The 26,597-nt window shown below is 27.3% G+C and overlaps 1 protein-coding gene across 2 annotated transcripts; it reads right to left on the bottom strand.

Annotated features, from left to right (window-relative positions):
* Nucleotides 1-1,853: 1,853 nt before the first annotated feature.
* On the bottom strand, nucleotides 1,854-26,566 carry LOC110281934 (succinyl-CoA:acetate/propanoyl-CoA:succinate CoA transferase). 2 transcript variants are annotated; one of them, XM_021147257.3, is made up of 8 exons: nucleotides 26,252-26,566; nucleotides 12,824-12,976; nucleotides 10,787-11,026; nucleotides 8,659-8,847; nucleotides 7,450-7,665; nucleotides 6,615-6,752; nucleotides 5,581-5,709; nucleotides 1,854-2,606 (listed from the first exon to the last, which is right to left on the bottom strand). In XM_021147257.3, exons 1-8 carry the CDS (start codon nucleotides 26,421-26,423, stop codon nucleotides 2,422-2,424), a joined length of 1,422 nt encoding a protein of 473 aa, XP_021002916.1. In that variant the 5' UTR covers nucleotides 26,424-26,566; the 3' UTR covers nucleotides 1,854-2,421. The 2 variants fall into 2 exon arrangements, with proteins under 2 accessions (XP_021002916.1, XP_042899216.1); XM_043043282.1 differs by lacking the exon at nucleotides 26,252-26,566 and adding an exon at nucleotides 23,821-23,869.
* Between the last annotated feature and the right edge of the window lie 31 nt (nucleotides 26,567-26,597).

The raw sequence follows: 26,597 nt of genomic DNA, 5'->3' as shown, positions 1-26,597 counted from the left end.
TTTATCTCCGGAAACTTCCGCATCACTGTTAGCGAAAAATCCGGACTTTTTCCGGAGCACAATCAGCCCTGAGTAATACATTTTCAAAATTAACAACACCCATTTTTCTTTATCAAACCACGGATGTTACAGTAAAAAAACTAAAATGGAACTGGAATGATATTTTTAGCTGAGAAGAAAATGTGATGAAAACCTTTAAACATAGAGAAAAAATTACAAAGACAGTTTTTTCTCTGTTTTCAAAGGGTTTTATTACAATCTTCTCATGAGTGGTCATAAAAAATTTTGACACTTGACAAAAAGCTAGATAATTAAGACTAACAAAAATCCATGATTTGACTATTAATAATGATTTTGTTTTACCAGGGCCAATTTTTTTTTAAATCGAAACAATAATCTATATTTTATTTCCTTATTTCTGTTCTTCTCTGGATAAGATAAAAATTGAATGCCCTAAAAATAAAAAATTACATTTTGTTTCTTTAAAGCCTGATATGCTTTGACAGTCTTATGTCGATAAAATTAAATCCATTCTAAACTTTGACAACTTATTTTAATGAATAGAACATTATCTTAAGTAATTTGGTGCAGGAGGACAATAAGGCATAACCAAGGTATACTGACATTAATTTGTTTAAGCCATGCCTAATGAGAGAAAAAAGTGCTTTAAAATGTACAATTATTAGATTAAAACTTGACAATTGGTGAATACAAGATTTCAACAATGACCAGTGCATCATCCTTACTAGTGAATACTCTCAATAAACTGATAGTAGAACCAAAGATTTACCTTGACTTAAGACTCTCGACCAGCAGCCATGATTCAGTACCACACTGCCCATGCGCTTAGAGCAGCAGCTTATAGAGAAAAATCTCAACGAAAACCTCTGCTTGAATCCTTAATGGAATCGTATACATCAACTCAATCACTATTTTAAGTGCTTGAGTTAATAACGTTTTTATTATAGTTTCTCAAAATAAATGATTTATACAGTTACAGTAGAGCGCCGATTATCCGAACGTCCAATTATACGAACTATGTCATAATTTGTTTTTTTTATTTTAAGTTTAGAATACTTTTTAACTTATCGAAATTTTTTCTAAATTTAGAAAAATAAATAATGTCCACTACATCTGAATACCATATTTAATTTACAACCTTTTTTAGCAGCTTTCTTACAGTAGCCATACATACATGCATTGTTATACAAGTAAACCTACATACCAACATACCCCTTCAGCCCTCTTCAACTGAAAATTATCTTCCAAGAATGCGAGCTTCATTTTGACGGTCTACAATGGTTGGAATTCAAAAGAAAATAAAGAAAAATGTGGTAAAATCAGTAATTGACAAAAAAATTATAAAAAGCTGAAATATGATTAAAAAAAATTCAAAATAAAAAAAATTCAAAATAAAAAAAAAATATTAAAAAATATTTAAAAATTGAAAGAAAAAACTTTTAAATACGCCACAGCTATTTTAGATAGTACTACCAGTCCTAAGCCTGGAAAAAGTGTGAAGGGAAGTTAGTGCATAAATAATAATAATTTAACAACTTTCCAATTATCCGAACTTTTCATTATCTGAATCACGTTTGGTCCCGAGCAGTTCGGATAATCGGAGCTCTACTGTATTTGATATTGATTGCAGGCATGTACAGTACTTCAGTTTCTGAAATTCCTGCTAGATGAAAACAGAATGCTCTAATACATCTTATTACATAGATAGAAAACCAGGTAATTTTTTTATTATTTTTAACCAAATAATTATATTGTCCTAAATCCCTTCATTTACAGAGATCAGAAAAATTGGTGTTAATGGATCAAACCATATAAATAATAAATGACAAGGATTTATTTTTACAAAAAATTTAATGTCATACAATATTACATTATAATGGCCATCTGTGCTTACTAAGTGGGAACTTACAATTGAAAATCAATTGGAAAACAAAAATAAAATTCATTAGTATCATTGAAAATTCACAAGTCTCTTACTGTCATTAAAAATAATTATTTAAGTACTAATTACAAAATTTACTTTACAGGACTATAATCCAAGACATTTCCAGTTTATTTATCAAGTGTATCACAATCTTCATCCAAATTTCCATCTCCAAATAGCATAAAATATATCGGTGAGTTAAAACTATAAAAACTGTCGTAAATACCCAACACACTCGCATAATAAAGCTGTCTCTTAAAATTCCTATAACCAATATCATTTAAAAGAAATATTTCATAATTTGATAATGACAAATTGGGTAAAACTGAATTCTCTTAATAGATTACGCTAAAACAAAATCTCTATTTTTTAAATACTGTAGTCTGGTGGCATATAAAATATTGTACTCAACTGCATTGTGGATGCTGATTAATACAACTATTGGTTAAGCATAATGTTTTTCAGGAATGACATATTTAGGGAGATGGCATGCATTTGAGCCTTTCAAAAGCAGCCTTCTCCAGTGCCTCTCTGTGTTTTGGGTGGGCGACTTGGATAAGGTGATATGCTCGCTGGCGAATACTTTTGCCGAAAAGGTCAGCAATGCCATGTTCAGTCACAAGGTAATGAATATGATTTCGGGATGTAACAACACCGCCACCTAGAAAAAATATATAAGTTTAGTAAAAGACAGAATTTTTTGCCTATTTTAAAGAAAATACTTATAAATTTCAAAAGGCAGTAAAAGTAAGTACAGTAGAGTCCCAATTATTTGACTAAATGTGGACAACGACTAACTCGGATAACCAAAAAACACAGTTAAAGCAAAGATTATAAAAAAAGGAAAGAGTAGGACAGGGTGCATAGCCAAATTATTTAACAAAAAATAAAGACTTTTTAAGCACTCAAATATTTTTAAGCACTTAAAAAAAATATAATTAGGCAGGGGTGGAAAGTTTTTTTTACAATTAACGGTTTTATCTTGTTTTAACCGTCATGTCAAAAAAAAACCTTTTGCCATCGTTTTTTACAGTTGTCAAAAGTCAAATTTTGAATCATGTAAAACGAATGGCACTTTCATACGCTGACAATACGCCGAAATAGGTTGGGGTTGAATTAATTGTGAAAACGTTGAATAGAACAATGTGAACTGTGTCTTTTTGCATATTTCGAAGCAAAAATCAACAAAAAAAGTACCTTTTAAGTACATTTCAAGCAATCAAATATTTTTAGTCACTTTCTAAAAAAAAAGTCATAAATAGGATCTGTGCAATAATAAAATTATTTTTTCTATTGTTGTTTAAAGTTCTTTATTTATAAACATAAAATTCAAAAAAATTTTAAAAACTTTNTAAAAACACCCAACGAATAAAAGCACATTTAAGGGCTTTTAAAAAACGAAAATCAAAAATAAGCACCTTTAAGCACTTTTTAAAAACGCTACGCACCCTGGTAGGAATAAATGTCATAATTTACAAATACTAAATTTGTACGAGTACACCACATACAATTCATAATATAATTAAAAAGCTTACTTAAGAATATTTAAAGTGCATACTTTACAATAATTAAAGAGTTTTTACTTTCCGCAATAGTTTTTTGTTTTACATTACTTAGGCGCTTTACGACAGGAGGGCTGGTGTTGCCTCTTCCTGTTGTTCCATATATTCAATAGCACTTTCGATAACTTTTAGTCCATCTGTATGAGAGATTTTTATTTGTTGATTTTCATTGTCACTGTCTTTATCATCTTCTCTAGATTAATTTTCATAATTAATGATCATTTCATTGGATCAAGTTGTTTGATATTTTCAGTGTTAGTTTTAAAAATAAAAAATAAACTAGAACAAAAATAATCCTTGAAATATTTCATAGCTCAGTTAAACCAGAAATTTGGATAATCGGGACTTTACTGTAAGTACTGAAGTGACAGCCACTCATAAAATCACTGGATTATAAAATCAGGCACTTCTTAAAATCATATCTGCAAGAATGAAATCATTACAATATCAAAAAATGGTAAAACAATCTTTAACAAAATCATTATCGCTGGTTTGTAAAATGAAATTTTTATTAGATATACATTTTGATAATGAAAAACTTTACTTTTTCTTGTCAGGATAATTAACTTTTTTGCTTTTTTTAAAATTTCAACTAACAAATTTCATTTTGCACACTGTGAACAAACAGAATGAAGTTACAGAAGTAGATTTAACTTTTTTGTGAAATTAAAGGGTAAGAGTTAAACAGGGTGCGCAGCCAGATTTTTCAACAAAAAATAAGTACCTTTTAAGTACATTTACAGCAATCAAATATTTTTAGTCACTTTCTAAAAAAAAAAGTCATAAATAGGATCTGTGCAATAATAAAATTATTTTTTCTATTGTTGTTTAAAGTTCTTCATTTATAAACATAAAATTCAAAAAAATTTTAAAAACTTTACATATCAGATAAAATAACTGGTTTCTGATAAATATTGCAGCAAAAATTATGAAAAACATGCTTTTTTTGTAATTTTGAACAACAATCAGAACGGCAAAGAAAAAAAACTCAAAAGATAGAAAATTAAGCTCTTTTTACAAACCCTGAATAAAAAAACACCTTTAAGGGCTTTTAAAAAAACTTAAATCAAAAATAAGCACCTTTAAGCATTTTTTTAAAACGCTATTCACCCTGTTAAAAGTTTATGATGAGGGAACACGAGGAAAACTGTTTATGAATGGGGAAAGTTATAAAATGTCTATCGTCAATCAATGTTAATGATCATCACTCACTCGATCATTCAATAAGATAAATCTTTTAATAGATTTCTGAAAAGCCCTAGATATTTTTAAATGAACTTAACAGTAAAGAAAATGAAATATTTGAAAATGCTAAGTTAAGAAAGTCTTCGCAAACCTAAAAACAATATTGAATCTTTATTCTTTAATTACGGAACTACCAGAAATATCTTGTATGTTGCCTTAACTTACATGATTGTGTAAAATATTATGGTATTTAAAACTCTGCTAAGAATAAGTTATGGATTTGAAGTAAACTCACTTTTTACTTATTCAACAATTATTTACAGGCTACAACTTTGTACTTTTGGAACTATATCTTATTTTGGGTATAATTAGGATATACTATTGCCAATCATAGAAAACAAACAACTCCATACTTTAGTTAACTGTATACAGTGTTTTCAAATGTAAACGTTCAAATCAAACCAATTCAGTTATAACTACTTGCAAAAACTGACTTTAAAATGTCATGAAAAAAGTTTCGACTGTTATACATGCATTTATAAGAGTTACTTATGATTGCAACAGAAAAATGTTTAAATTAAGACTTTAAATTACTAAGTTAAATTTGTTAATGAAACTTCCATTTTTTTTTATGATCTATTTATTTATTTGCAAAAATGGTATACATTTCTTTTTTAATTACAGGTTTCATTACAATTCAATTAAAGGGTTCATAATATTAAACAAAATGTTAATTTATGTTATTTACATCACAATTTTTTGATTTTTAATAAATTTAAAACAGTAAATTTCAAATTTTCACAGAATCCTATAATAAATAAAATTATCACAGTGATACTTCAATATTTATGGTATTGTTAACATTACCATAGGAAAAATGTTAATTACCTTGCTTAATAAATGGTACAATTTTAGATTCTCCTTTGCTAGTGAGAGAAGGCATAGCTAAGATAGGTTTGCCTTTTCCATCTTTACCCATGGCAGCTCCACGTAAAAAGTCAATTTGGCCTCCAACACCTACACAATAAACCAAACATAACATTAGCTTACCTAATTAGAAAAAATAAAAGAATTACAGCAGGAAAAAAGAAAAGGTAATTTTTGAAATTTTGTTATTTTATGAAAATGCAAAATAATCCTGATACACAGCTAAGAGACAATTAAATTCCACATCTACATTTTAAGAGATGAAAACTTTAATACATTGCGTTAACATGTAAAACTGGTCAAGCTTTGTTTAAATAAAAATCAAAATGTTCCTAATACAGACAAATTACTGCACATTAAAAAAAATTAAGTATTTGAATATTGTTATATGTATATGCTGCTCAGATAATCAATTTATATAAATTATTTTATTTAAAAATACCTAATACTATAATAAGTGTATTGAGCATGCAGTTCTATTTTTGACATTCTTGAGATCATTTTTAAATATTACACTTTTCCTGCTGAATACAAAAAAAAAAAAAAATTTACTAATTTCAACCATTAGCATTTCCATTTAATACTCTTGGTGATTTAACATGCTGTCAAAAAAAAAAAAAACTTTTGATTATAGAAAACAGCCTGAAGCTAAATGCACTTAGCATATTCTTCCACTCCAAAACAGTCAGGGACAGAACTTTTATTCACTAAGATTGCCAAAATTTTATAACCCTGTTAATGTTGAATTCTTAAATAAGATATGTTTTCAGGAAAATCTAAAATTTATTACTTTAAACTATCATCCAATAAATTTCTAATATATAGAATTGTTTTTAATCAAAATATGCCGTACTAGTATATAAATAGTTTCCAAGCAAATATCAATCAACTACAATATATAAACAATAATAGTGCAAATTAAAAAAACACTCTTATAATTCATAATATCATTATAAATAAACAGAATGTAACTATTTAAATGAGTAACACATCACCTGAATAAATTCTTGTTCCAATGGAATCAGAACATACTTGACCAGTTAGATCAACTTCAATGCAGGAATTAATGGCAGTCATTTTAGGATTCACGGCAATGTTGTCGGTATGATTAACATAGTCTACTTCAAGCATCACTAGAGGAAACATTTAAAAGAATATACTATGTTTTAACAATTTGATGTATATATTTTATACTTCATTTTTACTATACATAATTATTCACAAATTATATAACTATAAATGATCATTTGTTGGGATATGTTGAGACATAATTTTCCATACAAGATAAATTTACGAATATATTTTAAAACAGAGTTGAGTTTGAAAACACCTCTCCTCAGTTAAATTTTCAAATAAACTTTAAAAGTTCCAGTAGAATATGATGTACACAAATTATATTATATAATAAATGTATGTATTTGAATATTATATGCAAAATTATTTGGAGTACATTTATTTGGCAAAATTATTTGGAGTAGGTACTTCATAAAATTTATGTACATATTAATAATGAAATAACTAAAAATAATTTATGTACAAATTCAACTGCAAATTACTGCAATTTTAATATTTTTTATAATTAATTTTATAATTTATTGCAATGAGATAGAAACATTCTATCATACGAGTTTTTTTTTAAAAAGATATTAGTGAAGTTTAAAGGTTTAAAATATTCTTTATTAAATCTTTAAGCATTCTATTTTAGAAGATTTATAACTTATTTCAGACCATTTATTAATTTAAAAAAACTTACATTTAAATGAATTATTTTACCATTAGGCCAATTTCAGTTATTATTTGAAAATACATTTGAAGAAATAAAATACATACCAACAAATGGATTGTTGTGCATAAAGTCAAATAATTTCCTAGTTCCAATTGTGAAACTGCCAACAATTTTCCCAGCATATAAAGCTTTATATTTATTATTGATGCACCCAAGATTAACAAGATCTACAACACCATCGCTAAACATTTCAGAATGAATTCCTAAATCCTTATGGCCTTTTAAACTAGCTAATACAGCATCTGGTATAGATCCAATACCTATTTTTTAAAAAAAGTAAATCTTTTTAATTAAATCGACTGATTAAAAACAGAAACTTAAAACATGATATTATCTATCAATTTCAATTTCTTAAAAATCATGAATTTAAATCATTAATGAAAGAACACAATGATTAAGAAAATTAAAAATGGAAACTTTGATTACAAAAATAATTTTAAATTTTTTAATTAAGTTTCTATAAACCATTTCTTTTAACATTACTTACTAGTAAAACAAAAAAAAACAAAAAAAAAAATTTATATTTTATTGATTAGTGAAAGAGTTGAGATGAAAATATATAAATTACTGATACTATGCACCTATAGTTTGAATTTATAGCCAGAATACTTAGGTAAAAAGTATACAGCTAATGCTTGATTATAATCAAGCAATTGATCATAATTTAGCATTGATTGTGATCAATTTGAATAGGGTCTGAAAAATTTTTTAATTATTTAAAAAAAATTAAAATTTGTTACAAAAATCTCATAGTGAACTGATTAGAAAAAAAAATGCATATTTTGTTAGTGATGTATGCCAGATATTTATTATAAATGATTTCTAAAAAGTATGCAAGTATAGTAGCAGTATGCAAGTAACTTACTTAAAATAATATTTTAACATTTTAATACTTAATATTACATATACTTATAACTCAATTTTTACAAAGTGTTAAATGGTTTTTTTTCCATCTGGTCAACTTACAAACCTATTCATGTCAGCTCCCAATGCCATTTTAATAATTTAATGAAATTCTAGTACATAATATAGCATAAAAAAATTTCTAGTAAGTTCTCTTTTTTTGTCAGCATTCAGTAACACTTCTAAATATTTCAAAAATCAACTTATAAGATAAACAGGTGGTCAGAACACAAAGCTCTTGCTCTTATAATTATGTAAAATAAATTGGGTTCTTAGTAATGGATGTCAACCTAGACATTTGGTCAAGTTGATAAATTTTAGTGAATCTTTTAACAGAAATAAAACCTTACCCATTTGCATAGTGGCTCCATCTTCAACTAAATTTTCAGCTATCTGTTTACCAATACTAAGTTCAACTTCAGTCAGAACATCAGGCTTGTGCTCAGGCAATTCCGCTTTTCCTTCAACTAAAGCATCGAAATGAGAAGTGTGCACGGTTGCATCTCCAAATGTTCGAGGCAAGCGAGGATTAACTTGGCCTAGAGTTTTCAAAATTAATGAGATCAGAAAAAAATTTACACAATTAAAAAAACAGAACTACAAAATAAACTATTTAGTTCAAAATACAACTTTTTTCTATTATAATATTTTTCCAAATATTGATACTGTTTTTGAAACTGAAAAGTTCATTTAGTACGTGTAAAGGGCACAGCAATGAAAATAGTTAACTAAAATAAAAAGATGCATATTTCAACACTTTGAATTATTACTCTTTAATATGACAAACAAACTTTTAAGAATAAAACTCAATAAAATGTTGCTGAAGTATATTTCAAGATATTATAAATAGGGCAAAATGACGAGAAAAAAAGATTTAAATATGTCATTTGGAATGTCTTCAACTTTATTGTTGATAAGTCCACAAAATTTTTTTTTTAAAAGCTGTATTTTTACTTTCCATGCCACCTTCTTCAATTCTTATAGTGCCCCTAAAACTTTGTTGTCGTTCATTTTCAGATTTTGTAGTAAACAATGGAAAAATATTTACAAAAAAGATATTATGAAAAGAAGTTTATGCCAATAGTTTATTTATATTCGGCAAATCTTTATTGATATTTAATCCAAATTTATGATTTTGAAAAAAAATAAGATTAGCAATTTTCTTGAAAACAAATGACTAAAACTTTTGCAAAAAAAAACGAAAAAAAAAGGCGGATCTCATAACAAGAAAAGAACAATAAATAACAAGGGAAAAAAAGATCGAACTTACAGGCATTAATCATGAACTTAAATCTTTTCATTCTAATGGGGGAAAAACATTAAGAATGTATTTTATGATGCTAAAAATGTTAAAAAATTAAAATATTTCAATTTGAATGACGAATTGACTTGAATTGATCAACTTAAAAAAACACATAAAAGCTAATTTAAAAAATAAAAAAAATACTATACCAGCTATATAATACTATACTAGCCAATTTAAAATATAAAAAATACTATACCAGCAATATATAATTGCATTATTTAGCATTTTTCGAATTACAATTTTGGCATCCTTTAATTTCCAAATTCATAAAAAGTTTAAACGAAAACACGTCACTTCATTTTAAAAAAGGTTAAATTATGTTCTACATCCTATGTCAAAAGTAATTAAACCATTAAAAAAATACTTGTTACAAAATTTTCTAACTAATAATTTTTTTTTTTCATTAAATAATTTAAAATTATCCACTTTTGCTCCATAAATATGCCAAAGAGGTTGAAAAAAAAACTGAAGATTTTTAATATGCTTTAACATTAATTTACAGCTCCACTTAACATAAAAAAAAAAAAGAAATGTAACATATAAATAATGTATTAGTAATGCATGCAAAAGAGTAAGTTTCCTTTTGCTTATCAGTATACAAAAAAACTGTCATATTTTAGCATTATTTAATATTATTTAGCATTATGCAACTTTATAAAGTGAATATTTTCAGTTGAATCAATACAAATTTTAATATAATTAAAGAACTATAAAAATTTAATGTAATATATTTCTTCAATTAAAAAAGTATTCAAAAAAATGGAATGATGAAAAGGACTAAAAATATATAGTGAGCTTCATACTTATTCTAATAAATAAAATAAGCCCAGTAGCAGAATTTAAAGCATGAATCTGCTGCATTATCTTCATAAATCTAAATTTGCCAGCAACCTTAACACAGTTAGATATTTTTATAGTAAAAAATCATTTTAACCAAGCCATACATGTAGAAAAATCTACAAATAAAAAGTGATTACACATACAAAAATAATATATTTTAAAGATTGAAAATTATATTTTGATTTTAAAGATTAATTCCATATTTTCATAAAAAACATTGACTTAACTTCAAAAATCAATAAAAACAAAATAGCGGTAAGTTAATAAAAACTCAACTGAAGTATTTTAAACATAATTATGCACAGAAACAATTTTAATATAAACAGAATTACCAATAATATATTTTGCATGCATCAGAGCTGCTCGTGTGCAATCAACACTTGTTCCTAAACTGCAAAAACCATGTTCATCTGCAGGTGTTACTTGAACCAGGGCTACATCAACAGGAAGAATTTTTTTGTGGAAGATCAGTGGAATTTCACTCAAGAAAACTGGAATGAAATCTCCTCTTCCCGAGTTAATGGCTTCTCGTGAATTGGCCCCAGTAAAGAAGGAAGCACTTCTAAAGATTCCTAAAATTCATTAAATAAGAGTAATGCATTCATCACAAAAATTAATAGCCTATGATAGAGATTAGTTAGCAATAACAAACAAAACGCAAAATAACACACCACACTTTATTTATTATTTCAACATTTAAAAAACATCCTGCAATAGTGCAAATTTTACTCAATAAGCAAGGTATTTGACGTTCGAGAGAAATGGACAATTTAAAACCAATACTGATATCATTGGTCATATTTTTTCAAAGGATTTTGAGATATAGAATGTCCAAAAAGTATCGAAACCATCAGTTATCATAAATATGCAACACTTAAAAAACCTAAGAATATGTGAAATATTTTCAAAAGATGCATTGAATGATAAACAATTCTCAAAACTCATTTCAAACTGCAAAATCTAAAATAAGAACTTTTATTTATTACAGATATGGATTTTTCAGAAAAAAAAGTACCAAAATTCAACTTATAGATTTTTGTATATTGATTCACAGATGGTGGTGAAATTGCAACATGAAATCAAGGTAGTTGCCATTTTAAAACAATAAAAATGGACATTTTTTATTCTTTGAAAAAAATCTATCTAATGACTAAAACTTATTCCCCCCCCCCCACTTTGATTGATTGAGGGTACAGTTTGGTGTAACAGATTGTCTCTTTTGAAAATGTTTCAAACTTTTGACATTGTGTCCATATTTCTTGGAAACAATGTATATGTATTACCCTATATACCTTAAACAGTCGTTTGTTATTGTAATCATGCAAGAAACGAGTAAAAAATAACATCCTCAGATACATTTACATTCATATTAAGAATGGAAGGTACCTAACTTATTAGCAATAAATAATATTGAGAATGTAAATGAATAAATGTAATGCAATAATAATTTGAAAAAATTTAATAAGGCAATAAATGCTGTAAGTAACATACACTGAGTGGCCATTTCATTATGATTACCTGACAGTTTTACGCAAATTAACTATTGCATTACAGTGTTGCCCTTTAGATATCTTTGTTAAAGATTTATCCAAATGCTAAGGGGAATTTAAAAAAAAAAAAATGTATCCCACCATACAATTAGTATTGTAATAGATTTTAGGAACACAAAGATTTATCATTGGTGTGTGAGCCACCACAATAACCAGACATCAATTTTATTGGGTATTTGCATGATTGCATTAGAGTCATCCATCATCTTGACCAAGGATGGGGAAACTTTCTTGGTGGATGGTAAAAAAAAGTTTGAGGGGCTAAGTAAAAACCTCTGGGCATGAAATATTGAATTTGGTAATGATTTGTAAAACCTAAACTTTGGCATATTTAGAAACAACTGCTTCAGATGTACCAATCTACGGCGATTTTATAAAGAACTTCTGCTTTCAACATTTTACCAGTTGAAGCTATCAGTGCTAGTTATTTCCATCAATTTATGTTTTGTAGAACAAAAATAGAGTAAGTAAAAGGGTCATCAGTAGTTCGTTAAAAAAGAAAGAACAAATATAGCTTTAAACAAAGTAGACAAGAAAATGGATGTATATTGTTCATATTCTCTATGGATCGGAAAGTTAAAATTCTATCCGCGGGCCAGATAAAACCTTCCAACGTTGGCCCGCAGTTTGTCCATCCCTTATCTAGATGCATAACCACCTATTCTCACACAAATATAAAGTGCAATAAACTTGCCACAAATGACTTATCAACATCTGGTAGAAGAATCAAAGCTATATCAAAGCTAAAAGGTGGTCAAATGCAATATTGTGGGAGTGATCATAATATAAAAGCCACTCAGTGTAAATACTAGCAAATACCTTCATATTCCGGGCGATTGTATTCTGCTGCTCCCTCAGTATGTATGTGGCATACAGTCACATTTTTCAGACTAGCTTTTTTACCATGTTCTGCTAATGCTGGTACTAGAACTCTAGGAGTAGCAGCAGCACCCTGTACAAATACTGTATCACCTGCGGAAGAATTAAAATAAAAATTCAGTTATAAATATATACTTAAACTTTAGATAAAATAATATACAATGTAACTACATAATTAGTTAACACTAAAAAATTTTATTTGAAAAAATAGTTTTTTAATTAGCTAAATAAGTAATAAGTTAATTAATTCTAAGTACATCTACGTACAACACTGATTTACTGGCATGTCTAATTATCCTGATCCGTTAAGGTTCCTGTGCTTTTTCCCCGCCTTCTCCAAATAGGAAAAAAAAACATTTTTTTGCAAAAATGCTTTATCATTTTCAGAATCCAAGAATTAGAAAGAGGTGAAACATTTTTTTGAAATGCTTTCTCTCAGTTTTAAAACACATTTTGTTGGTTGATTTTGCAAAAAAAAAAAATAATAAATAAAATAAATATTTTGAGCACTTAATTTTCAGTACGCTGGTCACTACAACAATTGCCAGTCCTAAGCCTGGAAAAAGCATAAAGAAAAATTACTTAATAACATTCACATAAAGCAGCTTTTAAAAAAAGTTGTCCAACTTTCCAAATCCATATCAGTACTGTACTATAAAAAGTACTGTAACAAGGAAAATTTTAAGCACTTTCTGAGAAAGATTTTTTCTTCTTTGATATATCATATTAATTGCAATGTAGAGTTCTGAATATTTTACAACATAAATGAATAAATATCTAAACTCATTTTTAAAACAATAAGCAAAACTTTATTTTGAGTGGTAAAGAAAATTTTTAAATAAAAAAAAGTTTTGTGTTACAGAGGTAATACAGAAAAGACATCTATTTAATCAGCCTAAAATCAATAAAAACATTCTATCACAGTTCTGGTATTGAATATAGAATATAGGCACAATTTTTAAAATATATTTACGAATTTTGAATATCTAACTGTTAAAAAAAAATTTCTTTGATGAAAATTAAAAAAAATCTTAAATAAAATTACTTTTTTTTCTTCATAGTTATAACAAGTAGTTTATATTATTATTCATTCTATCAGGTGCAGTATTGCCCTAAGGGTAATATGCACTATAATATATATATATATATATATATATGTAAAATGATGCAGTCGGACCGAGCAGGAAAACAGACACAGGATTTTAATTAAANTTATATAAGTGAAAAGATAAGAAAAAAATACCTAATTGGTGTGAGGCCTTAATTATGCTGGAAAAAAAATAAGGGAACAATAACTTATTTATCTAGATCAGCTGTCACTACTTTTTTAATTTTTACGGACCACCTACAAAAACATATTAAATCTCGTGAACCATTACTTTTTTTGGAGGAAGAAAGTTGACCAACTGATTTTCGAGGGTCTTTAATTGTCTCCCTAAAAAAATTTTCAAAAAGTTTCAGATATCTTTAAAATGTATATTAATTAAATAAAAACTCATTTGAGATAGCACGTTTTTATCTCTCTCCGTGGATATTTTCAATAAAATTTATTTAACATAATGATCTAAGGTAAATCTAGCTCTAAGTCTTTCTCAATTAGCTGCCTCTTAAAACTTATTACCACTTGCTATGAGGAGTGCAATTTGCATTTTTCCAAAGGTTTGAATTTCTTGTTTTGGATTATATTAATTTTTGTGCTATCTTTAATTTTCAATGCGAAACAAAAAAATCCTTCGCAAAAATTTCGAAACGGACCTATTTGCTTCGATCATAAAATGCGGTAGAAAATTTTCATTTTATTCAACTCTAATTACACTACTTTAAAATAAAAGAAAGTTATGAGTTATTTAAATGACAAAGCTCAAAAATTAATCTTCTACACTTTCTGAAAGAAAAATCAAAATTATTATTTTTGATTTTCGATAATAAAATTACAAACAATGATAAATTGAATAAATTCTTTTCTACGATACTTGAATTCACACAAAAAAAAAAAAAACGAAAGACGAAATCTCTACAAAAGTTCAGACATTTTACCGACGTAACGACAGCTGTTTACTCTTAACTCGAGTAAGTTCTAAAAACAACACAATTAAGGGTTAAACCAATAATATTTCTTTTGTTATCGTTCGTATCACACTAAAAAGTTAAAACGCCTGGAAGAAAATTGGGAGATTTAGACTTCAATAAATATCGCATTCTCAACAATAAACTTAATGAATCTAGATTAAAACGCCTAATGCCTTTCTCATAATAGAAAAGATACATAGTGAATGAGTTTGTTTGCGTTCAATGAGGAAAAAGTTTTTGTTTTTGACTTTACGCGAAAAAAATAAAATGCTTTATGGTATGCTTTTCTAACGGTAGAAGACTTCAATAGTAATACATAATTGAGAAACTTCGATTTTTTTTTTTTTAATATACTAGCTGTATAATAATATACTTCTTTTTAATATACTTCCGTCTTCTAGACCGTCTTCCCACGTTTGAGGTAAAGATGTTGGAAAAAATTTGTAAAGAGAGAATTATAAACTATTAGTTCTTATTGAAAACAATAGAAAAGCTATTTTAATTACTTTTTTTAAAAAAAACTTGAATTTCATTTAAATAACCTTTTGGCATTGATATTCGAAATCCTCGTCAATGCCGTTGACCCTCCGGTCGAGGGGAGGGGGAGAAAAGGAATAAAATGTTTATAAATACTAGAAAAATAGAAATACCAATTTTTACCCCCTTTTTTTAACTCAGGGGTCTGTCCAGACATTTTGTAAAAGGTCATATTTTCGTAAAATTGTGAAAAAATTATTCACATTCCTTCAACCAGGGTCCTGCTTTTATGAATTCGTGCAAATAGGGTCCGGTTATTGCAAAAAACTTTTTCAAGGAGTTTTTAAGTAGTAAATCTAAACAAGATTATGCTCAGCATTCTAAAATTATAAATAAAAAAATTAAATTTTTAAAAATAAACAGCAATTGCTGCTTCCAAATTAGAGATGCAACATGCAAATATTTGGTATTTAGCCTATACTGCTGAACGCAAAATATTCATTTCGGACGATTAATGGAAGAATCGTCTGCCGAAGACAAAACTTAATTTTTTTACATCCATCTTTCTTGTTTTCTGCCATGGGAAGGGTTTATTCAATTAACAAAACAATAATGAAGATAAAAAAATTTGTGAAGAGTCCGATTAATAGAAAAATCATTTTGTGAAGGTTCCGTTTTTAAGTTTAAATATTTTGCGAAGGGTCCATTTTTATGAAAAGATATTTTGTGAAGGGTCCGTTAACGGACCCCAATTTCTTCTAAACAGACCCCTGGAACTATATAACAAATATAAAGCAAATCGATGTTTACTTCTTACAACAGAGATTTCAAAGATCAGTCATGATAATACAACTGTTATCAACACAAATATTTAAAAGATAGAGGCTTATCTATGGGTGGGCATCATGAAACTAATTCAACTCTTATTCTTTTCGGTTCAACACATTTCGTAATCGGAAAATGACAAAATACATCATTTTTTACTTAACTTAATACTAATGTACTTTTTTTTGTTGAGAAATTGAAGAAGTCGTGGTTAAAAAGTTCAACCATTACATTTAAATACCACAAATTTTGTAATAAATGAAATAAAAGTAATTATAAATTATACTTAATTACAGCTTTATTAAAAAATTGTCAGTTAATTGTAAGCAAAAACAGACATAATCACTAAATTATGGCAGTATGTTTAAGAAGGATATACGCAGAAAATTTTCAAAAAAATATTTTTTTATTGCGTTTTCATACATGTAGCATGTGACGGTTGTGTAATGGCCATTACAGTTTCTCAATTAGGTATATCTAAAAACCAACTTAAAATATAATTTGAGAAAGAATTCTAACGTGGAAGCTATGGTAAAAATGGGTCCAGAATCTGAATTTCGTTTAGTGCACGCTTTAAATTTCAAAGCCAACTAAAAAAAACTTTCACTTTTAAAAAAAATTCACCAATGTTAGCAAAACCTGCAGATATTTTTAAAATATTACCTCTTTCTGCAATAAATACATACTAAATTATGAAAATTATACAGAATACTAATAGCATTCTTTTAAAATCCTTAAGAACATCGAATTTTTTTTTATTCACATAAATGTAATGCTCATAAAAGTAATTGATAATAAATTAATAACGCTTTACTAAAAAGTGTAAAAGTATTCATATCAAATATTGATAAATCAATAGAGAAAGAATTTTAAAAAAATACTAATAAAAATAAATAAAATCAGAATTTTAACGTCTGTTTAGACAATGTGACCCTTCGTGAAGCATATTACACAACTCTATCTTGGTTTAACACATCCAAAACTTGGAAATTTCGGTTAATAAATTATTTGATATAAAAAATGCTAAAAAAATTTGAGGAAAAAACCAGTGCGTAAAATTAATAAAGTAAAAACTTGGTTTAAACAAAACCCTGTTCCAGTATGCATTCAGTTAATATTTCTTTAAAAACTTGTTAAATCAGCCTTACTGATGCTAAAATTGTGAGTCATGAAGGCGTAGCGTAGCAATATGCTTATAATGTGAAGAACTGATTTTTATTCCCGATGGCGGTAAAGGCGGTCAATGCACACTGCCGACCACACTGAAACGATCACGTGGGTGGCATCTCGAAATTGTAGAGTCTTAATCTCCCTGGCTGTTGCGAGAGTGTTTTCCATTTTTAAGTTAAATATTAACCTAATGTAAGCATCAAAAATATTAACCTAAACTCAAGTTAAGATCACAATATTTAAAAAAACTAACAAAAAATCTATTCAATATCACCATTTTTAAAGAAATGAAAAAGAAAATTGAAAAATATTTTTTTTATATTTCTCATAGTTTAATTCAATAATTTCTTTAATAGGAAAAATAAACTTATATTGACGTTATTTTAAGAATAAAACTGTTTGCAAAAAATGCAAGTGGGATTCGCGATAACTGATTAGTAAACACAGACACACTGATTTAGATATCCAGAGTATAAAAATAAACGAAAGGGTAAACTTTAAAGAATAACCTCTTGTGACATACTGATAAAGACAAACTTTAACAAAAGACAATAAAAATAAAGACTAAAACTATTATTAAATAGCCAAAATTAGTGGTACAAAAACAACAGAAAGTACATTATACGTATTAGATATATTTTTTCAAAAGCTAACTACTATAACGAGTGCTACCATTTTAGTTAAAATGTTTTTATCAAATTTAGAAAGCGAACACAATCTCTCAAACAATAAAAGGGGCAATGGACTTCGGCATAACAGTTATGCAATGACTATTCAGAGTTCAAGACTGATAGCAACGGTGAAAGAATAACTCGTAAGTATGAGAATAATAGTTATGAATAATGTCACTTAAAAGAGGATAGTGTAATGTCAACTGCATTAATCCTAACTTCTATAACCGTTCAGCCAAGGGCAAATATTTATAGATTACGCAACCTGACATGACGCAGGCAGAATGCCATCACGGAGAATAGAAGTTTTGCGTCACCGGAAGAAAAATTTAAATTATTAAAAGCTGCAAGTACACTGTCCCATATTTCAAATAGATCTATCTATAAATCAAACTAATTATCTATCTAATTAAAGTCAATTTAGGTACATTTCTAATTACAACAATATGTGGAAATAAAAGAGATTCAACTTTATATTAACAATTCCTCGCAGATAAATTATCTAATTTTTTTTCCTTCCTCCTTTTTTTTTCCTTCAAATTTTTACTTATTTATTTATTTTTTTTGAACTAAAATATCCAATAAATAGGTTTCAAATTGAATATTGAAAGTAATAAGAAAAGTTCTAAGTTTCATTTCTATCTAAAAGTAATACATTTAAATCACTTTTTTTTATTGCTGTTTGAATGAAAAAAAAAAACGGATTCCGATTACAATTCGACACTGAATCTGAAAAATTGTGTCTAAATATTTCCGAAGACGAAAATCGATTGTCCGAAAACTGTATTATTCTATCACCTCGTGACCTGTTAACACCACTTACTTAGGTGTCAGAATCTTTAAAAAATCTAAGAGCGACTTTGCTTTGTCAATCCCTGTTTTAATATCATTCAATATTCTGAATAAATGAACACATGTGTAACTGAATAATTGTCATACAAAAACTTCGTATTATAGTATTTTCTATATTGAGGTTTTTTAATCAATCACACAATGTATGATATAGAATAGAATTTAATAATATAGCATTTAAGGAATTGTCTATGTTAAAGTATCAATCAATAAAAAGTCAATACTAATACCGTCACTTTGAATCATAAATTAATACACATTAAGAGGCAATTAAATACCAATAATAATAATATACAACAATGAAGTGACTCATTACAATAAAAGGAGCATTTACTCTAACGCACTATACTTAAATTCTTGAATAAGATATTTTTTTGCTTTTCATATACATCTCTATTAAGAAAATAGAAGGAAACGTCGATCTACATAATATAAGATGATTCACGAACAATTAAGGATGTAAACGTAGAAGCACAGGAAATGGAGAAGGAATATCCAATAAAATAGGAATTTCGCGATCCCTATGATTTGGGCAGAGAAATATTCCCTCAAAAACAAAACAAAAAAAAGACAGCATCTGTATTTTCCTTGTTCAACTAAACAATTTAAACGCGAATATAGAAAAATAATGCATATAAACTTTATAAAAATTGTAGTCTGGCTAACAAATAAAGTCATCAAAAAGTGAGAGAAGCCATAAATGATATGAAACCAGCTTTCAACATCTCTATTTATAAATCAATCAAAACATAAAAACAAATTTATTTGGTGATTACACATAACCTTTAAAGGAAAAGAGAAAAAACTTTTTCCTCGAGTCTGATAAAATAGGGAGGAGAAAAAATAGCACTATATTAAATGCAAGCAAAGGTTATTTATTATTGCTATGTTACGGAACATAGACGAATTTGACAGGGAAAGAAAAATCCCAGACACGCCTGTGTGTCTTCGCTACATTGTGTGATATATTTTTTCCCTCTTCCTAAAACCGCCTGTAAGTGGAAGCGTGTACTGATGGATAAAACGAGAGCGTAATTTAGTTATATACAATTAGAAAACAAATTTCAAACAAAAAATTTTATTTGTTTTTTTTTTTAATATAATGTTCGAACATTGTAAAATACAACTAATTAACGATCAACAAAAGTATAATAAAAAATATTAATTATTCAGCTAAAAATAATTCTAGAATTAAATAAACAAAATACTCGTGTATACATAGAATGATTTTAGAAGGAGTTAAAAAAATTACAAGACCACTTGAGAAACGAATGTTATAATTAAATTCAAAACACCCAGTTTCATTCTCTTACACTGGAGAGAACAATTTAAGCAACAAAAAAAAATATATATATATTTGTATTGTTTTTCTAAAGCAGGGTTTGCTTTTTGTAGTCAAATACGGGTTCTTGACAGGACAAGCATCAGAAGCAGGTTTAAACTATTAAGAACACAAATTTAAGAGCTAGGCTGGTGTTTGAGGATGCGATAAACTTGAAATAAAATATAAAAGATGTATTTATTTATTTTAAGTTCACATTAAACTGTAATATATAAGAAATACAAAAATCAATTTAATTTAAACATAAGATAACATACCATCTTCTTAAATGACTTAATTCTTAGTTCATTTAAAATATTAAAATTTTAACTATAGTTGGTAATTAGTAAATTTAGTAATATAATTTTGAAAATAGAATTTTTTTCTTCCATTTTATTCAACAATAAAAAAAATAGCACATTAAAAATAAAGAAATATATGTGAATTGATGATGTGTGCATACAAAAAATAAGTACTAAATGAACTGCTGGATTCATACATGGTCATGAGCAGCCTAAATAAATGCAATTTTGCAGTTAAAATTTTAAAAAATTATTCCGTAAAAAAAAATACATATGTAGCAGAGTTTAAAAACAAACCTGAAAACACTAACTGTGTCTAATTCTTTCCTAAAAACTAAAGAAAAACATTTTTAAAGAATGACTTAAATTTAGTTCATAAATCCCTTCCCCCCTATGTGGCCTAACAGATTTGAATATGTTAATTAATCAGTTCATTGTATTTAATGCTTCGAAAAGTGTAAGTATCCTACCTTTTCATGAAACAGGAAACTAATCAATAGATGCCTTTCTTAAACAGCTCTTTCAAAAGCTCCAACCTTTTGGTTTACTTAACATAATAGGAAATATTTATAGATGCAAGAATTTAAATAGTTCTGCCATTTACAAAGCCACATTTCATTAATTTTATATTCTACAGTAAATAGGGTATATGGGTATATCAAATTTAAAAAGTTCTTTAAAGATAGTCTAATTAATTCCTTTTTTTTCACAATCATGAAAAAATATAGTGATTAAATAAAATTTCCCTAGTTAAATAACATATTTATAAATAAATCTCAGTAAAGCTGCCTATTCTTTTTGAATATGTGTTTATATATAATCTGCTTACAATCCTCAAGATAAACTCATAGCTCTTTCATACTTGTATTAGCTAAGGATTAAGATCGCACTGTAAAAGAAATACTGCATTTTATATTTTTAATTTATAATTTCAACAGAGAAATTTGATTTTAGTGAGATTTAGAGACAGTGTTCAGTGACCAATACAGTTCAATTTAATCGTTGTTTATTGGCATCTTCATAAAAATTAATTTTGTTTAATTTCAGTTATCCAAAAATTAATAATTTACTTCAACTGAAAAATAATTTAATACAATACTAATAAAAATCATTTCCATGATGTTTTATATTTTCAAAAAGTAAAAGTAGTACATTATAAAATTGTAATTGTTTGGAAATTAACATTTTTCTATGTGTAATTTTTCTGGCTATTTTAATTGAAAATCTACCTTTTTCTCAAATACAGTAGGACCTCGATTATCCGAGCTAATTGGGACCGCTAGTAACTCGAATATCAGAAACCTCAGTTAATAGAAACTGTGTATAAAAACGGAGCCTCTCACAAATTTAACAACTTTTGAAATTAAAAAACAGAACACTTTTTAAATGATATAAATAAACAAATAAAATTAAGTGTCACAGCTCAACAAGTTTAAAAAATGAAATCAACTACTATTAGTAAATTTTAAAAAACAATCGAAATTTTTTTTTTAACTATACTAAGTTAAGAGATGCATTTTCAAAAATATAACAAATCTCAAGAAATTGTAGCCCTACTTTCACCAATCAAGAAGGAGGGGATGTAATTGTCCTATAACACATTGCACCTGCTATTTATTATTAACACACAGCCACTGGACACAGTATTGTTCGCAGCTGTTGACTTTTCAGGGTGGAAGTTGAGTGTTTTCGCAGGCAGTAAAAATAGACAGTGAATTAAAAAGTGTAGTCTTTTTCAGAGCTTATTCAGAAAAAAAAAGAACAAAACATACATCGTCATCAGCTCAGTTAAGAGAAATGTCTGCTATTCGAGGATCTACTGATCATCTAGGATACCTAGATGTCTAAAGAATCATAACTAGCACTCAATATTATTATAAAAACTTTTAAAAAAATATTTTTGAAAAGTAAAAAGATTTCTTGAGCATTCTTTGCCTCCTCTTCACTTTAATCAACAACAAAAAAAAGTTGTTCAGCATAAATGTTTATATTTAAAAAATAAAAGGCTGTGCAAATATTGTGCAGATATGCAATACAGCTTCAATAATTGATTTAGTTTTTATGAATTGCAAAAAGATAAATAACTAGCCCTTTTTCTATTTCAATATATGTTGACATCAAAAAATTTTGAATTTTTGTAGATCACAGATTCTGAAATTTTTGATGGCTATATGGTCAATAAATTTTTTCACAAAAATAGTCTCCTGGTTAAATACTTTTGAACAACCACGTTAACACCTATCACTTCTATAAGAGAAATAAAAAAATATTTTAATATTATGACACTTTCGCATAGATAGAACTTTTAGTCTTACTATTCACTTAATAAATTTTAAGTTTTGTGGGAACGTAACGTGATCTGTTGGGCCAACAGATTTGCTAAGGCACCAAACAGATTTTAAACTTACAAATTTAATAAGATAAAAACAAGAAGGGGTTTATACTCGGGGTGGATACAAGTTATACCTTACAAATTTAACTTTTTTGCAATTTTTTTTTTAAAGTTTCACACTGACAGTTGCCAAAGTTTGACATAGAACACATACGGAAATTTTCCCCAATATTTTACAAATTGCCCATTGAATCACTAATCTATTAAGTTGGATAATTCAGCCAATTAGAAGATTATGATTTAGAAAGAGTAAACTACTATTAATATTTTTCCTTAATTAACAGTTTTCTTGGAAACATTTCAGTACTCGTGATCTGCTACAAATAATTGCCAAGTCTAGGCCATTTCCGGGCAGTGGCCTGCAAGAAACTAAAAATAAAAACATTATAGAGAAGAGGAGGGGGGCAACTCCTACATATTTTTTATTAAAAAATTTACAAGTTTAAAATCTATTTGGTGCCTTGGCGATTGTAATTCACAAGACAGATCACGGCACGAAAATATCTCCATTTTCTTCACTGAATTGATAAAGTTTAACACACTTCAAAGGTAGTCAAAATTCAATACTCTTGGTAAGAGTTTCAAACACTGGAGAAATTCTACAAAATTTCAACAACACTTACAGCTTTTACTGGTAAATACATTCTAATGTTAATATAAATAATAATAATTGTGACAGTTTCAAGCTTTTTGACCAAATCATTTTATACTTTTAAACCAATAAAACAATTTTTTTAAATATAAAAAATATTAAAAAATTTTCTTCAAATTCTTTCGAGTTTACCAACGAGTTATTAATTTAGTGATACAATTTAGACACTAAGAATATAATATTGAAAAAAAGAATTCTGTTTTACCAGATTTAACAATTTTGACAGCCTCTTCAGCAGACATCCATTTTGGAGTTTTANAAATGTAACAGATTGTGTTTATAAATGTAGTCATTCATCAAAAAATAAATCAATATTTAATCTATATATTTATATATTAAAATATTCATTTTTAATCCTATATCAAAATCGATTCCAAAAAAAAATTAGTTTAAAAAATCTATGTACTGATTGAAATTGTTTTTCACAAAATTTCTTTACAGAAAATCTGATGTCAGATACTGTAAACATATGAGAAAGAAAACACATACCAAGAGAGAAAGTAATTTCATTAACTAAAATTAATTAATGCAGCAATAATAAATTTTAAAACTAAGAAAAAAAATAATAAGAGTACCTATCAATAATTTAAAACACTGTTTTTTAACTTTTTAAATCAATATATATATAAAAAAAAATAAGTTGATTTAAATCAATGATTTTTTTTAAAAAATCATTTGATTTAAATCAAGCTGATTTAAATAACAAACTCTGATAGAAACTGTATGTAAAAACTGACCTCTCACAAATTTAACATCTTTTGAAATTAAAAAACGGAACATTTTTTAAATGATAAAAATAAACGCATAAAGTTAAGTTTCACAACTCAACAAGTTTAAAAAACGAAATCAACTACTAGTAGTAAATTTTAAAAAGCAATAGAAATTTTCTTTTAACTGTACTAAGTTAAGAGATGCATTTTCAAAGATATAACAAATCTAAAGGAATTGTAGCCCTACTCTTGGCAGTCAAGAAGGGGATGAAATTGCACCTGCACCTGCTGTTTATTATGAATACACAGCCACTGGAAACAATATTGTTCGCTGCTGTTGACTTTTCAGGGTGGAAGTTGAATGCTTTCACAGGCAGTAAAAACAGACAGTGAATTAAAAAGTGTAATCTTTTTCAGAGCTCATTCGGGAAAAAAAGAGAAATATACAGCTCAGTTAACAGAAATCTCTGTTAATCGAGGTTCTACTGAACTAAACAGTGATCTAACTGAATCTTGGGTACCCAGATGTCTAAAGAATCACAACTAGCACTCAATATTATAATTAAAACTTTTAAAAAAATATTTTTAAAAAGTAAAAAGATTTCGTGAACATTCTTTGCCTCCTCTTCACTTTAATCAAAAAAAAAAAAAAAATTTGTTCAGAATAAATGTTTATATTTAAAAAATAAAAGGCATGTGCAAATATTGTGCAGATATGCAATACAGCTTCAATAATAGATTTAGTTTTTATGAATTGCAAAAAGATAAATAACTAGCCCTTTTTCTATTACAATATATGTAGATCACAGATTCTGACATTTTTGACGGCTACGGTTCAATAAATTTTTTCACAAAAATAGTCTCCTGGTTAAATACTTTTGAACAACCATGTTAACACCTACCAATTCTATAAGAGAAATAAAAAAATATTTAAATATTAAGACACTTTTGCATATTAAAGAACTTTTAGTTTTACTATTCACTCAATAAATTTAAGTTTTGTAGGAACGTAACATGATCTGGCATGCCAACAGATTTGCTAAGGTACCAAACAGATTTTAAACTTATAAATTTAAAAAGAAAAAAAATATGAAGAGGTTTATACTCGGAATAGCTACAAGTTATACCTTACAAATTGGTCTTTTCTGCAAATTTTATTTCTCACGTTTCACACTGGCAGTTACCAAAAGTTTGTAATTATTTTGACGTGGATCACATATGGAAATCTTCCCCAATATTTTACAAATTTCCCATTGAATCACTAATCTATTAAGTTGGATAATTCAGCCAATTAGAAGATTATTTAGGAAGAGTAAATTACTATGAATATTTTTCCTTACTTAACAGCTTTCTTGGAAACATTTCGGTACTCGTGATGTGCTGCAAATAATTGCCAAGTCTTGGCAATTATTTGCAAGTCTTGAAAAAAGAAGTCTTGAAAAAAAAATCATAGAAAAGAGAAGGGGGCAACTTACATGTTACTTTTATTTTTTAATTTGCAATTTTAAAATCTATTTGGTGCCTTGGCGATTGTAATTCACAAGACAGATCCCCGCACGAAAATATCTCCATTTTCTTCACTGAATTTATAAAGATTAACACACTTCAAAGGTAGTCAAAATTCAATACTCTTGGTAAGAGTTTTAAACCCTGGAGAAATTCTACAAAATTTCAACAACACTTACAGCTTTTACTGGTAAATACATTCAAATGCTAATATAAATAATAATAAGGATAATTGTGTCAGTTTCAAGCTTTTTGACCAAATCATTTTATACTTTTAAACCAATAAAACAATTTTTTTAAATATAAAAAATAGTAAAATTTTTTCTTCAAATTCTTTCGAGTTTACCAACGAGTTATTAATTTAGTTATACAATTTAGACACTAAGAATATAATATTGAAAAAAAAGAATTCTGTTTTACCAGATTTAACAATTTTGACAGCCTCTTCAGCAGACATCCATTTTGGAGTTTTATTTCCTACTGGCTGAGATGGTTCTCTTAGGTTAGTAGTGAATTTTCTTAAATTATTAGAACGAAGAAATTTAGAGATTTGACGGGATGTCAAAAGATTAAAGTAATTTCGTGAAGCCATATCCAGAAAAAATAAATTGATACAGTTGATACCGGTTTCTAATACCAGAACCAGACGAATTCCTCGCACCGAAAAAGTTAATTCAACACTCAGCAGCGGCAAGGAAAGAGGAGAGGAAGCGAAGGGCAGAAAAGATTCAATATTGTGCGCTTTAACCTAAACTAGTAGATTTCC

The sequence above is a fragment of the Parasteatoda tepidariorum genome, chromosome 10, assembly GCF_043381705.1.
Source record: "Parasteatoda tepidariorum isolate YZ-2023 chromosome 10, CAS_Ptep_4.0, whole genome shotgun sequence".
NCBI classification, from domain to species: domain Eukaryota; kingdom Metazoa; phylum Arthropoda; class Arachnida; order Araneae; family Theridiidae; genus Parasteatoda; species Parasteatoda tepidariorum.
The sequence above is the reverse complement of the archived record's forward strand: the minus strand, read 5'-3'. Positions and strand labels throughout refer to the sequence as shown.